At 35.1% G+C, this 12500-nt stretch overlaps 1 protein-coding gene across 3 annotated transcripts in view; it reads left to right on the top strand.

Moving 5' to 3' along the window:
* LOC125679361 (importin subunit beta-1-like) overlaps nucleotides 1–12500 on the top strand; it is a 24749-nt gene that overhangs the window by 8461 nt on the left and 3788 nt on the right. For 2 of the 3 annotated variants that reach the window (XM_048918537.2, XM_048918536.2), the window contains exons 10-22: nucleotides 411–521; nucleotides 4185–4356; nucleotides 5334–5578; nucleotides 5733–5863; nucleotides 5972–6047; nucleotides 6598–6669; nucleotides 6857–6928; nucleotides 7419–7563; nucleotides 8499–8581; nucleotides 9513–9620; nucleotides 9767–9910; nucleotides 10693–10798; nucleotides 12333–12447. In XM_048918537.2, the coding sequence (XP_048774494.1) occupies nucleotides 411–521; nucleotides 4185–4356; nucleotides 5334–5578; nucleotides 5733–5863; nucleotides 5972–6047; nucleotides 6598–6669; nucleotides 6857–6928; nucleotides 7419–7563; nucleotides 8499–8581; nucleotides 9513–9620; nucleotides 9767–9910; nucleotides 10693–10798; nucleotides 12333–12447 (1580 nt within the window). The remainder of the gene's footprint in view (nucleotides 1–410; nucleotides 522–4184; nucleotides 4357–5333; nucleotides 5579–5732; nucleotides 5864–5971; nucleotides 6048–6597; nucleotides 6670–6856; nucleotides 6929–7418; nucleotides 7564–8498; nucleotides 8582–9512; nucleotides 9621–9766; nucleotides 9911–10692; nucleotides 10799–12332; nucleotides 12448–12500) is intronic. The other variant, XM_048918538.2, reaches the window with a different exon arrangement.

The following is a 12500-nucleotide window of genomic DNA, read 5'->3' as shown; positions in this document are numbered from 1 at the left end:
CGTACAAAGCATTTATTTTTATTAAGTGTGTGTGCATTATGAAAGGTAATGAGGCAGATTTAATCAAAAAGTTATATTTCTTTTGGATGAAAATTAAAACTTGAGTATACAGGTATCTATATTTAAAAAAAAGAAATGATTAAGAAATATCCAATTAAATTTTTTTGTTGGGATTTATTTGGATGGGTTATTTTGATGAAATAAATGTTTTGGATATTATGCACTATGAAGTATTTCATGTGTTAGTCATTTTAATACATAGAGATGTTTGTGAACTCTTTTTATGTGCATATCGTACACGGGTCGTATTTATATAGTATAGTGCTGTGCATCTGACTGTTGGAGGGGGTGGTTATCGATGTCTTTCCTTGATATGCAAAACTGACAGCCATTTTATTTTTCTATGCCAGGCTGCTGAGCAAGGGAGACCACCAGAACGAACAAGTCGATTCTACGGCAAAGGAGCTTTGCAGTATTTATCTCCTATCTTGTTACACAGCTTGACAAAGCAGGTAATGCATGTACGTATTCAGCTTACCACCTGTTCATACTAATGCAAGAAATGGCTGCCAGGTAGGCATTCAAAGTATTAAGACATTAAACATTTAATTCTACTTTGCAATATAACGAGATATTTAACAGTATTTTACAAGGTTGAAATTTAAAATTTTGTTTGTCCTTGTCTTACCAACTGAAGAAAAAAAAATTCTGCAAAGGAGTTTTATCATGCCCATTTCATCACAATTTACCGATTTTATCCCGAATTTATATGTTCTGTATAGATAAAAGATATGCCCACCTTCTCGCCTAAATTTTTAATGTTGAGTTGGGAGAGGACAAAGATTTTTTTAAATGGAATCTTACTAAATTTGATTTATTATTATCTACTTATAGTTCATTATGGTTAATTTTGCATGGTTGTTCATTGTTGTTTGTTTAAGTAATCAGTTTTACCCCTAAAAAATTCCTGCAGTGATTTTTCAAAAGGGTCATGGCCCCGGGGCCTCCGTGGCTGAGTGATTAGAGCATCACACAGTCTCTCACCTGTCGGCGTGGGTTTGAATCCCGCTCGCGCCGGTAAGTGAGAAAGTTTCCCAGTTTACTTTCAGAAGGTCGGTGGTCCCTTCCAAGGTACATTGTATCTTGGTTCTCTTTTCCACCAATAAAAACTGGGCACCACCAGATAACTGAAAAATTGTTGAGTGTGGTGGAAAACATCAATCGATCAATCAATCAAAAGGGTCCTGTGGTTTTTGAATTGGGAAAAAATTTCAACATTTTGATCAAATTGGGAAAACCTAGACATTATTGTAAATTTGCTAAATATATCATATCAAACAAGAAATCTTAACACAAATTCTTTTTATTTTACATTTTTAACTTTCTTTTCTTTAAGCTCTTAAAATTTTTGTTTAGTATTACTAAATCATCTAGAATTGATGCGTCTTTGTCACATCGTTCATAAACTATTCACATTGAAATTGTTTTTTAACAAATATGGTTTTCACCAGTTTTTATTATTGGGAAAAGTGCATGTTAAATTGGGAAAAAATTGGTAATTTTTGGGATGGGAAAGGATCTTTAAAAATCACTGTCCTGTATAGTACACACTTTTGTATAGTGTGTTCTTTGCTTTATTTATTTATTGTTTTTCTTTTCTTCAAATTTTGGACTGGAACTCATAGTAGAATTCATTGTCAAGTTATTTTTAGCATTGCATATGTTTTGAGTCATTGAAATAAAACCAAACAGATTGAAGGCAGTAAAATCATGTTTTAAAAAATTTCAAGTGCGAATACAAATTTACGTTTTGAAAATGTGACTTGTCACACATAGACCTAAAATGAAAATTGCTGTTTTTCTGCCTGCCCTACCTTAGAAATTGTTTAGGCTTATTGTTTATATGGGTATTTAAGATGTGCATGTGGCAAGGATTTTAGATTTCTTAACTTTTTGAGAAAATTTCAGGTTGTTGAACTACATCCATTTTGGGGAAATATTTTACACACAAAGCTCTTGGGTTGTGTATTAACTTCCTGTCACATTTTTTAAACAAGGACCTTTTATTCATGTGATGCAAAAGAATGTCACAGCTTGATGATGGCTGATACTATCTTCAGTAAAGTTCTACAACTTGTTGGCATTAGAAAACCACCTTACATAGCTTTTTATGGGCGTATGTACTGTTTCTGATCATAAACACTACCACCTGCACAAATCAGTGTCAGGACATACCAACCACCTCTGGGAAAAAATTTGTCACCTGGTGGTGACAGTGAAATTGAATTTGCGAGTTAGTTGATATTTTTATGCCCCCAAGATCAAAGATCGGGGGGCATATTGTTTTTGTCCTGTCTGTCATTCTGTCTGAAACTTTAACCTTGCTAATAACTTTTGAACAGTAAGAGATAGAGCTTTGATATTTCACATGAGTATTCCTTGTGACAAGACCTTTCTGTGGGTACCAACATTTTTGACCCTGTGACCTTTGACCTACTTTTTGAAAACTTTAACCTTGCTAATAACTTTTGAACAGTAAGAGATAGAGGTTTGATATTTCACATGAGTATTCCTTGTGACAAGACCTTTCCGTTGGTACTAAACCTTTTGACCTTGACATTTGACCTACTTTTAAAATTATTTTTTTTACATAGGTCATAACTTCTAAATGGTAAATATTAGAGCTTTCATATTGTACATGAGCATTTCTTGTGACAAGATCTTTCTACTGGTACCAAGATATTTGTCCTTTTGACCTTGGCCATCTTTGGAATTGGCCATTATCGGGGGCATTTGTGTTTCACAAACACATCTTGTATGAACTGAAACTAACTATTGTTTACATTGCCTCTTTTTTTTGTTAGATTGCACAAGGTCTGATTTCTAGAGTTGCTCTCTTCTTGAATAAGATTTGAGTTTGTTTTCAAGAATGATGAACGTCAATGTTCGAGCCTTTTGTAGAAAGTGGTTATGTTTGATGTTACATGATATACTGTAAACACCCATATTCAGATGTTTACATAAACTTATTATAACACCACCACCCCCCAACACCACCCCCACCCCCCCCCCCCCCCCCCCACCCCCAACGAAGTTCTGGGGAGTATATAGGAATCACTGTCTGTCCGTCCGTCTGTCTGTGCAGATTTGTGTCCGGGCCATAACTTCTTTGTTCTTTGACTTAGGCATACCATATTTGGCACACAGGTAGATCACCATCAGATGATGTGTCGAGTACCTTCATGGCCTCTATATACCCTTGACCTCAAGGTCAAAATTAAAGGTTTTTTACAATGGATTCGTGTCCGGGCCATAACTTCTTTGTTCTTTGGCATAGGCATACCATATTTGACACATGAGTGTATCACCATGAGACGATGTGTCATGTACCTTCATGACCTCCATATGACCTTGACCTGAAGGTCAAAATTAAAGGTTTTTACAATGGATTCGTGTCAGGGCCATGACTTTGTTCTTTGACATAGGCATATCATATTTGACACATGAGTGTATCACCATGAGACAATGTGTCATGTACCTTCATGACCTCTATATGACCTTGAACTTTGACCTCAAGGTCAAAATTGATTATAGGGTTTTGACATAGTCATACCATAAGACATGGGTGTATCACCATGAGACTATGTGTCATATACATTCATGACCACTTTTTGACCTTGACCTTTGATCTCAGGTCAAAATTATAGGTTTATGCCATGGATTTCTGTTCGGACTATAACTTCCATTTTCTTCTACAAAGGCATACCATATTTTGACACTCAGGAAAGAGGTAATTTATACTTATTAACAACACCCTTTGGGAGATAGGGGTAAGCGGGGGGTATTCTTAGTGAGCATTGCTCACAGTACATCTTGTTAATAACTTGCAATTAATTTGTGTTTTCTGGCACATTAAGGCAATTTAATAAATCAGAGTGTCTTTTATGTAACATGAATGACATGAGAAACATTTGTACCCAATGAGTGCCGATACATAAACCTGTAGCTGAATGCAAGAATTCACTTAAGACTACACTAGGTGAACCTGAGAGAGGGCAGTAAAATTTAATGGTTTTGCTTAAAACAAAAGTACATGTCGATGAATACTAAAGAAAAATGTGCAACATAGTAAATGAAACTTGATACTTGATACTGTTTACACTTTATTCATTGTGTATTTGTAGGAGGAGGTAGATGATGATGATGAGTGGAACCCATGTAAGGCTGCAGGTGTCTGTCTGATGCTGATGGCCACTGGTTGTGAGGATGATATAGTACCCCATATTCTGCCATTTGTTAAGGACAACATCCACCATCAAGACTGGCGCTTCAGAGATGCTGCTGTCATGGCGTTCGGTTTGTAGATTTACAGTGGATTAGATTTGTATTCAAAAACTGTCTTTTGATTTTTGTTGTTTGAGCTTGCTCAGAGAAACATTGAAAGATTGAAAAAGACACGATCCTAAGGCAAATTTTGGATACATTGATATTTATGTGTTTTAATGATACTTAAACATTGTCAGCACACCTAAGCAATGGCTCAAGTGAGCTTTTCTGCTTTCACAGTTTTAAGTTACCAGTTTTTATGTCCATTCTATATGAATATGATGGTGCGGTTATATTCACTTCAGTTTCATGGTTTGACCTAGTGGCTACAGTTGTTTTTTTTTTCCCCCACTGGTATTGAGATGTCACCAGTTGTAGGTAAAGTATCATAAATTTAGACCTATGCTTAGAGTTCAGGGTGGTGATAGTGAGAGTTCTTTATTGTGGCAACACCTACCACAACACGGGACCTCTGTTTATAAGGTCATATCTGATAGACCTGTGATTCTCACCTCAATATGCCAAGGATTTGGCGAAGGAGCAATATCTGTCTAATGTCTTCGGTTTGACGTGGCCAAACTCATAACCACCCAGTTACAAAACGAATTCTGTACCACTGCAACAGGTTTTTTACGGTGAAAATGGCAAAAATAAGACTGTATCCAATATAAAGGAAAAATATTGTTTTGCAAGTGTCATCAGTTAGTGTAGATTAATGTTTGAGCAAACCATGACTTCAGAGGACATATAGTCAGAGTTTTAAGTTTTGTAATGGAATTTTTGAAAACTTTGTTTAAAGAAAACTTAGCTATAATTGAGGTTAAGTTTTTGTTGACACCCTGACAACTTGGAGCCAGAGCAGAACTACATTAGTGGGTTAACCTGTTTTTTTCCCAAATATGTATATCCATGTATGAGTAAGGTGTTTGTTGCTAAATTTTGCCATTTATGATCGAAAGCTTGCTTTTGTGAACTGCATGTAGCACCCAATCTTTTATGTTTTCCAGGCTCTATATTGGAAGGTCCAGATCCTGTAAAGCTGAAGCCAATAGTTGAACAAGCCATGCCTATGTTGATAGAGCTGTTGAAGGACTCTAGTGTGGTGGTGAGAGATACAGGGGCCTGGACTGTGGGACGAGTCTGTGAAATCTTACCAGATGCTGTGATCAATGAACAGTGTTTACAACCTCTGTTACAAGCCATGGTGGAGGGCCTTGCTGCGGAGCCTAGGGTTGCTAGTAATATATGCTGGGTAAAGTTATTATAATGTTAGAGACAGGAAAACACAAAATTTAATGCGTTTGGAGGATTTGGCAACAAAGCCGAAAATTGAATTTTATATAAAGAAAATTTGATATTGCAGGATTCTTTGGCAGACCTGCAATTAACTTTTCTTTCTTTTCCAGGCCTTCTCCAGTTTAGCAGAAGCAGCCTATGACAGTGCAGACACAGGGGATGAGAATGCAGAGCCTGCTACATACTGTTTATCAACATACTTTGAACCTATTATAGAAAAACTCATTCAAACTACTGATAGGTATGCTTGTTCAACATTTGAAAATTAACTTGAATTATTTTCATGTGACTAGGTGTACAGTCATCGCTTTAAACATATACTACTACAGAGTTTTTATTGTTCATATAGATCTGATGGAAACCAGCATAACTTAAGAAATGCAGCTTATGAAGCACTGATGGAAATGATTAAAAACAGTCCAAAGGTAGAGTGAAAGCACATTTACCAGCTGCTATACAGCACAAATTCTGTGTTGACCTCTTCCTTTTTAAGTGAGCTTATATTAAGATTTCATCAGTTTGATCTACAGCACACAGGGTTTTTTAAAGGTTTTGATTTGAAGGGCCAGGGCCTTTCCAATTGAGAAAAATAGACATTTGCTTGAAATTGGGAAAAATATTTCATACAAAGAAATAGGGAAAAACCCAATTCAGAGTGCTTTAAGGTATAATTGAGCTCCTTCTGACTTGGTCAAAGCTTACCTCATTCAAATATACAGAGGCCAAAAAATTAGGTTTACTTAAGATTTTTGAAGCTGTGAAGAAGATTTATGAACGATTTGGCTACCCTGCTTGATTTGTTTTCATTGTTTGGGAATTTCAAAGCAAAAATTGTGGGTAAAATACCTGCTTTTTAACATTGGGAATGGGGCCTTATTTCGGCCCCCCTACAGACCCCTAAAAAATTCCTGCAGATCATCTCTGTATAGACCTCTGCCATGTTCAGTGAGTTTATATCAATATTTGCTATTCCAGGACTGCTATGCCATTGTTCAGAAAACAACATTAGTAGTTTTAGAAAAGTTAGAAAGAGTTCTGCAAATGGAGGTAACACCCTTTTCTTGTTTAAAATGATTTTTTTTTTTATCTTATTAGATAAAAGATTTGTATAATGTCAATTCAAAAAAAAATAATAATAAAAATTTAATCTTTAAAATTTATGGTTTATGCATTGTTACTTTACATTATATCTCTGATGTTTATGCAAATTAATTGATTGTTTTTTATTATACAGAACATGATTCAAGTCTCTTCAGATAGGGCCCAGTACAATGATTTGCAGTCCCTGCTCTGTGCTACATTACAGGTAGGAATATTTAAATGATTTCTGCGTCGTCAGCTCTGTAGTCAAAGACTTCGGAGCTTTTGCATCAGTCCATTATCTGTATTTCAACAATCGTTCAATAATAAATACTGTGGAATCGTTATATTTCATTGGGACTAAATTTTCTAGGATTTCATGTGCACTCCTTACCTATGAATTTTAAACTACAATAAAAATTAGTAAATTATATAATATTTCAAAGTATAGAAACTACAAAATAGCATTCCAACAAAATTGTAAATTATTGGCAATCAACAGATGTTGCACACATACACCCCACCCCCCTCAAAAGTGAGTCCACAGTATTCTTGTAAAACTAGAGATACTGTTATGGTACCTTAGTAGGTTAAAAGTTTAAAACATAGGATCTACCTTTATATTTTTTTTAATTGCATGGATTAATAGGTTTGGTTGGTGAATTATGAATATATATCAATATTTTTGCATCACAACAGTACCAATTTCATTTCAGAGTGTTCTAAGAAAGGTGACCTCTGAGGATGCCCCCAGTATTTCGGACCAGGTGATGAGTGCTTTATTGCGCATGTTCTCCTCATCTGGCAAGGCAGGAGGTGTTCAGGAGGATGCTCTTCTAGCAGTGTCTACACTTGTAGAAGGTACAAAATGATGCTGAACAAATATTTTCTTTAAAAATTTGCAGTATTTGGCTTACATGTACAGTCATGATTATTGTATGATAGATTTGGCTTCCAAAAAAAGGAACCTAATCACATGCACGTGTGTGTGTATGTATTTTTATATATATTTATCAGGGGTGGGACAATACCCTTTCTAGCCAATACGATAGATATCACGATACTTTGCATATCAATAAAAAGTAGACAAAAGGATTTCAAATTTATTCAGTTAATAACAAAACAGAAAAAATATCACTCGGTTCAGCTAGCTACTTGAGTAGAATAAAATAAATATCACAATGCTCCAAACATCTTATCGATGTTTCTTGCAACGTTTTCCCTTTGGTAAACTGGCAAGCCAAACCTCTCACATAACCCTGACTTGCTTCCAGTCGATTTTGTTAACGTCATATAGTCTACCGTCTTTTGTTGTTGTTCTACTTTCATTTTCTGTTAGACGGACTTAAAATACCCGAATGTGACATTCGGATATTTTTGGAAAACGCTATAACGGGTATACTCATTTAATGGACATGTGTATTGATCTGTATATGGCCAAGATGAATATCATGATGCATCAGTGCACCGATGGATCGTCCCACCTCTAATATTTATATATATTCAAGTTTTGAAAGAAACACATACATTTGTATATACATGCGTGTGTAGTGCTATTCTGTTTTTCAAATAATTGTATGAATTAGCTTTTCACACAGTCACAATGATTTAACGATGGCCACAATTGATTAAGGTTCATGGTAATGGTCACCAGCTTACACTGTTGTGTGTGATATTGCAATTCAAAATTTTCAATTAATTCCAGTGAAATTTTAAGGTGAGTCGTCATAAGGTGTTTCCCTCACATGAAAAGAATGAGATTAAAAAATCATTGAATTTGCTTGTTTTTATTTCAGTTCTGGGAGACAATTTTATGAAATACATGGAAGCATTTAAACCATGTTTGATAGTCAGTTTGAAGAATTCAGAGGAGTATTCTGTAAGATTTTCTTTCATTTATGATTATATCCCTTTCAACAATTTTTTTCAAATCTAGTATTCTGCATTCTGTACCGTATATACTCGCCTATAAGTCGGTTGTATTTTTTAAGGTTATTTTGTAGGAATTTGCCATTGACCCGCTTATAAGTCGGTACAAATTTTTGTCGGATTCGGTTGACAATTTTAAGTCAATGATCTAGTGTTTTTACCTATGTTTCAACAAATATTTCGAGAAATTAATAATTATGATCTGCTCAATATCCAAGCCATTTCTAATTGGGGTTTAAACGCAACCCTTGTTCTGTTATGGGCAATGATCCCTTGTTACCTAAGCAATTATGGTCTAATTACCAGTACCTGACACCGTGTTTACTTAGTGGCATGCTCCTTGTGCAAACTGTTATTGTGGGATTCGGGTATAATTCATTGTATCAACAATAGACAATAGAGTTTTTAAGAGTCAAGAATGATGATCTAAATTATCTGTTAACAATATTCAATCTGTTATGAAATATATTTCAGCCGGTATACATATGAATATTTCAATATTAAATCAGGTTCGTAATTCAATTTTACCGATAAACGATAGATTAGTTGAATTGAAAGTATTAGTTATTGGTATGTAAATTATTTTTAACTAGATAAAAATATGTAAATACTTGTACTTTATACATGATTTTTAAAATACACAAACAATACAATATGTCTAGATATTTGTGAACAATAATCATTTGTGTGGTATTCCATGATAATCGTCAGAGTTGTTTAAAAAACACTACATTTCGCTGCCCAGAAAAATACCAATCTTCCTAGGACGCGCCTATAAGTCGGACATAGGGTTTTGGACCAAAAATTGACTCCCAAAAATCCGACTTATAGGCGAGTATATACGGTAAATCCTGTAACTTTTGCTTGTTTTCCACTTTCAGGTGTGTTTAGCAGCTGTAGGACTAGTAGGAGACTTGTGTCGAGCTCTAGGACAGAAGATGTTGCCATATTGTGATGAAATAATGATGTTATTGTTGGAAAATTTAGGGGTAATTTCTATTTGATATTCTAGGCAATTTTTCCCCCTGTGAAATTATTATATTCTCAAATATCCTAGCCATAATCAAACTGACGGATGTGGAAATTGAATTAACATGTTGAGCATTAAAAGTATTGCCACTTTTTTTTTCTTCAGAATTCCACGGTACATAGATCTGTGAAACCACAGATTTTGTCTGTATTTGGTGATATTGCATTAGCCATAGGACCTCACTTCAAAAAATACCTAGAGATAGTTATGAGTACCTTACAACAGGCTTCCCAAGCACAAGTAGAAAAGGTAGGTCTGCTGAAACGCTACTGAACTGAAAGTTCGTTGTAACGCCACCCTCATGTGACTTCACATTATTGTGGATTCAAAGTAGGAAAACTATTAATTTCCATACAATATAGTTTAATTTGCTCAAAGTTCAAAGAAAATGTATACTGTATGTTGCCACCTTTTTAAAGTTGTCAGACATACATAAACAGAATATATATAACATCAGGAAATCACACTTTTCGTTAAACAGCATTTAAAAATACATTAAAGCTGATTAAAACAACAACAAAATGCTGTTTTATAAATCTATATAAGTTAATTGTGGATATCTGGAAAATTATTGTATAATAGAGATACAATTGAGAAAATGCTGACATGGGATTTATTGCCCTTGACAACATGTAAATATTAATACAAAATTTTACTTTTTTCAGTACCACATTTTTTATTTTACCTAATTAATACAATTCCTGCAGAAGAATGCATTTCTATCATGCACAAAGTGTGATTAAAGATTTTGTAAAAAAAAGTGTATGGCATCACATGAGGATTGAACTATAAGTATTAAAGACTATTTGGTAATATAGAAGCAGTCATTTTTGAGAGAGTATGTTAATAGTTTGCATGCATACCCACTAATTTAAATTGTCCACAAAGAAGAAAAAATGTGTGTGTAATAAAGTAGAACAACTTAACAAATTTGGTTTTTTTTGTTTTTTTGGTTGTGATTGTACAATATTGCAGACTGTATGGGTTAGTTAACAAACTAAACCTTCTCTTTGGTTTTGTGTGTTTTTCAGACCGATTACGACATGATTGATTACTTGAATGAACTAAGAGAAGGTTGTTTAGAAGCTTACACAGGCATTGTACAGGGGTTAAAGGGGGATGGGGAACAGCCTAATGGTAAGTTAGCTTGTATCGTTTGATTATGGCAAATTGAAATGTAACTGCTTTGAGTACATTAATATATTCAATATTGTGTTGAATGGGGTAAATATTTCTATGTACATGAAGGTATTTCCATTGTTATTTATTCAGTTATTTGTTAAACCTGTAAACTATCTGTTATTATTTTTATACCCCCCGCAACAAGTTGTGGGGGGGTATACTGGAATCGGGTTGTCCGTCTGTCTGTCCGTCTGTAGACGCAATGGTTTCCGGACTCTAAAGCATTATCCTTTCCACCTTCCGTCACCATATCATATATATGGACTACCCATGGGATGAAGATGTTCCCTATTGATTTTGGGGTCCAAAGGTCAAGCGCACTGGACATCGAAGTAGCAATATGGTTTCCGAGCTCTAAAGCGTTATCCTTACCACCTACCGTCACCATATCATACATATGGACTACCCATGGGATGAAGATGTTCCCTATTGATTTTGGGGTCCAAAGGTCAAGCGCACTGGACATCGAAGTAGCAATATGGTTTCCGGGCTCTAAAGCGTTATCCTTACCACCTACCGTCACCATATCATACTTATGGACTACCCATGGGATGAAGATGTTCCCTATCGATTTTGGGGTCAAAAGGTCAAAGGTCAAGCGCACTGGACATCGAAGTAGCAATATGGTTTCCGGGCTCTAAAGTGCTATCCTTGCCACCTACAGTCACCATATCTTACATATGGACTACCCATGGGATGAAGATGTTACCTATCGATTTTGGGGTCCAAAGGTCACGCACACTGGACATCGAAGTAGCAATATGGTTTGGTTTGTCATGCCATTTGTTTTTTACACTCAGAAAAGAGGTAGTTTATACCTATTACCAACACCCTTTGGGAGATTGGGGTAAGCGGGGGGTATTCTTAGTGAGCATTGCTCACAGTACCTCTTGTTACTTTATCACATCCTCTCTAGTAATTAAAACATGTTTGTATTAATTGATATACATCTATAGTTGAATACCACAAAAAATGATAAAGGACACTGAGGTTATTTACAAATGGCAACACATGCTACCTACTTGTGCCAATCATGAAGTTTGATGATATGAAGAAAGACATTTTGTAAAGTTACATAAGATAATAAGTAAAATGAAAATACTGTAGAATCAGGAATCAGTGAAGACTTTATATCGTAGAAAATATGAACACCACATACACATGTATGTTTTAATTTTATCTTTATATTATATCGTAATTTTCTTCAGCACCTGGCATTTATGCCATACATACATTACAAAGCATGATAAAGTTAACTTGTAAAGTGATAGACTAAGCTCTGATTCCATGTTTGGCAAAGAACAAGGACAGATCAGTTCAATCTACTCTGCTTTACATTTGAGTTATCTTTTTTGTGAGTTCCCTTTATGTAGAAAGCCAGTTGGCATAGTCCACTTCAAGTAATAACTGAAAATTAACTGACAATATTGCTATTGTGAGATTGAAATGGGATGCTTTTCACTCAGTCTACAAACATTTTATCTTGCAGCGGATGTGAACTTAATACAGCCACATGTTGGGCACATAATGTCCTTTATAGAACACATTGCACTTGATGAGGATCATTCAGATGAAAATATATCAGCTTGTTGTGGACTTACTGGGTAATTCAGACTTCATTTGATGGAGAATTTATCAGAATATTATGCACTTTATG

This window comes from Ostrea edulis, chromosome 2 (genome assembly GCF_947568905.1).
Source record: "Ostrea edulis chromosome 2, xbOstEdul1.1, whole genome shotgun sequence".
NCBI classification, from domain to species: Eukaryota; Metazoa; Mollusca; class Bivalvia; order Ostreida; family Ostreidae; genus Ostrea; species Ostrea edulis.
Note: the sequence above shows the minus strand (reverse complement) of the source record. Positions and strands in the feature narration are given on the sequence as shown.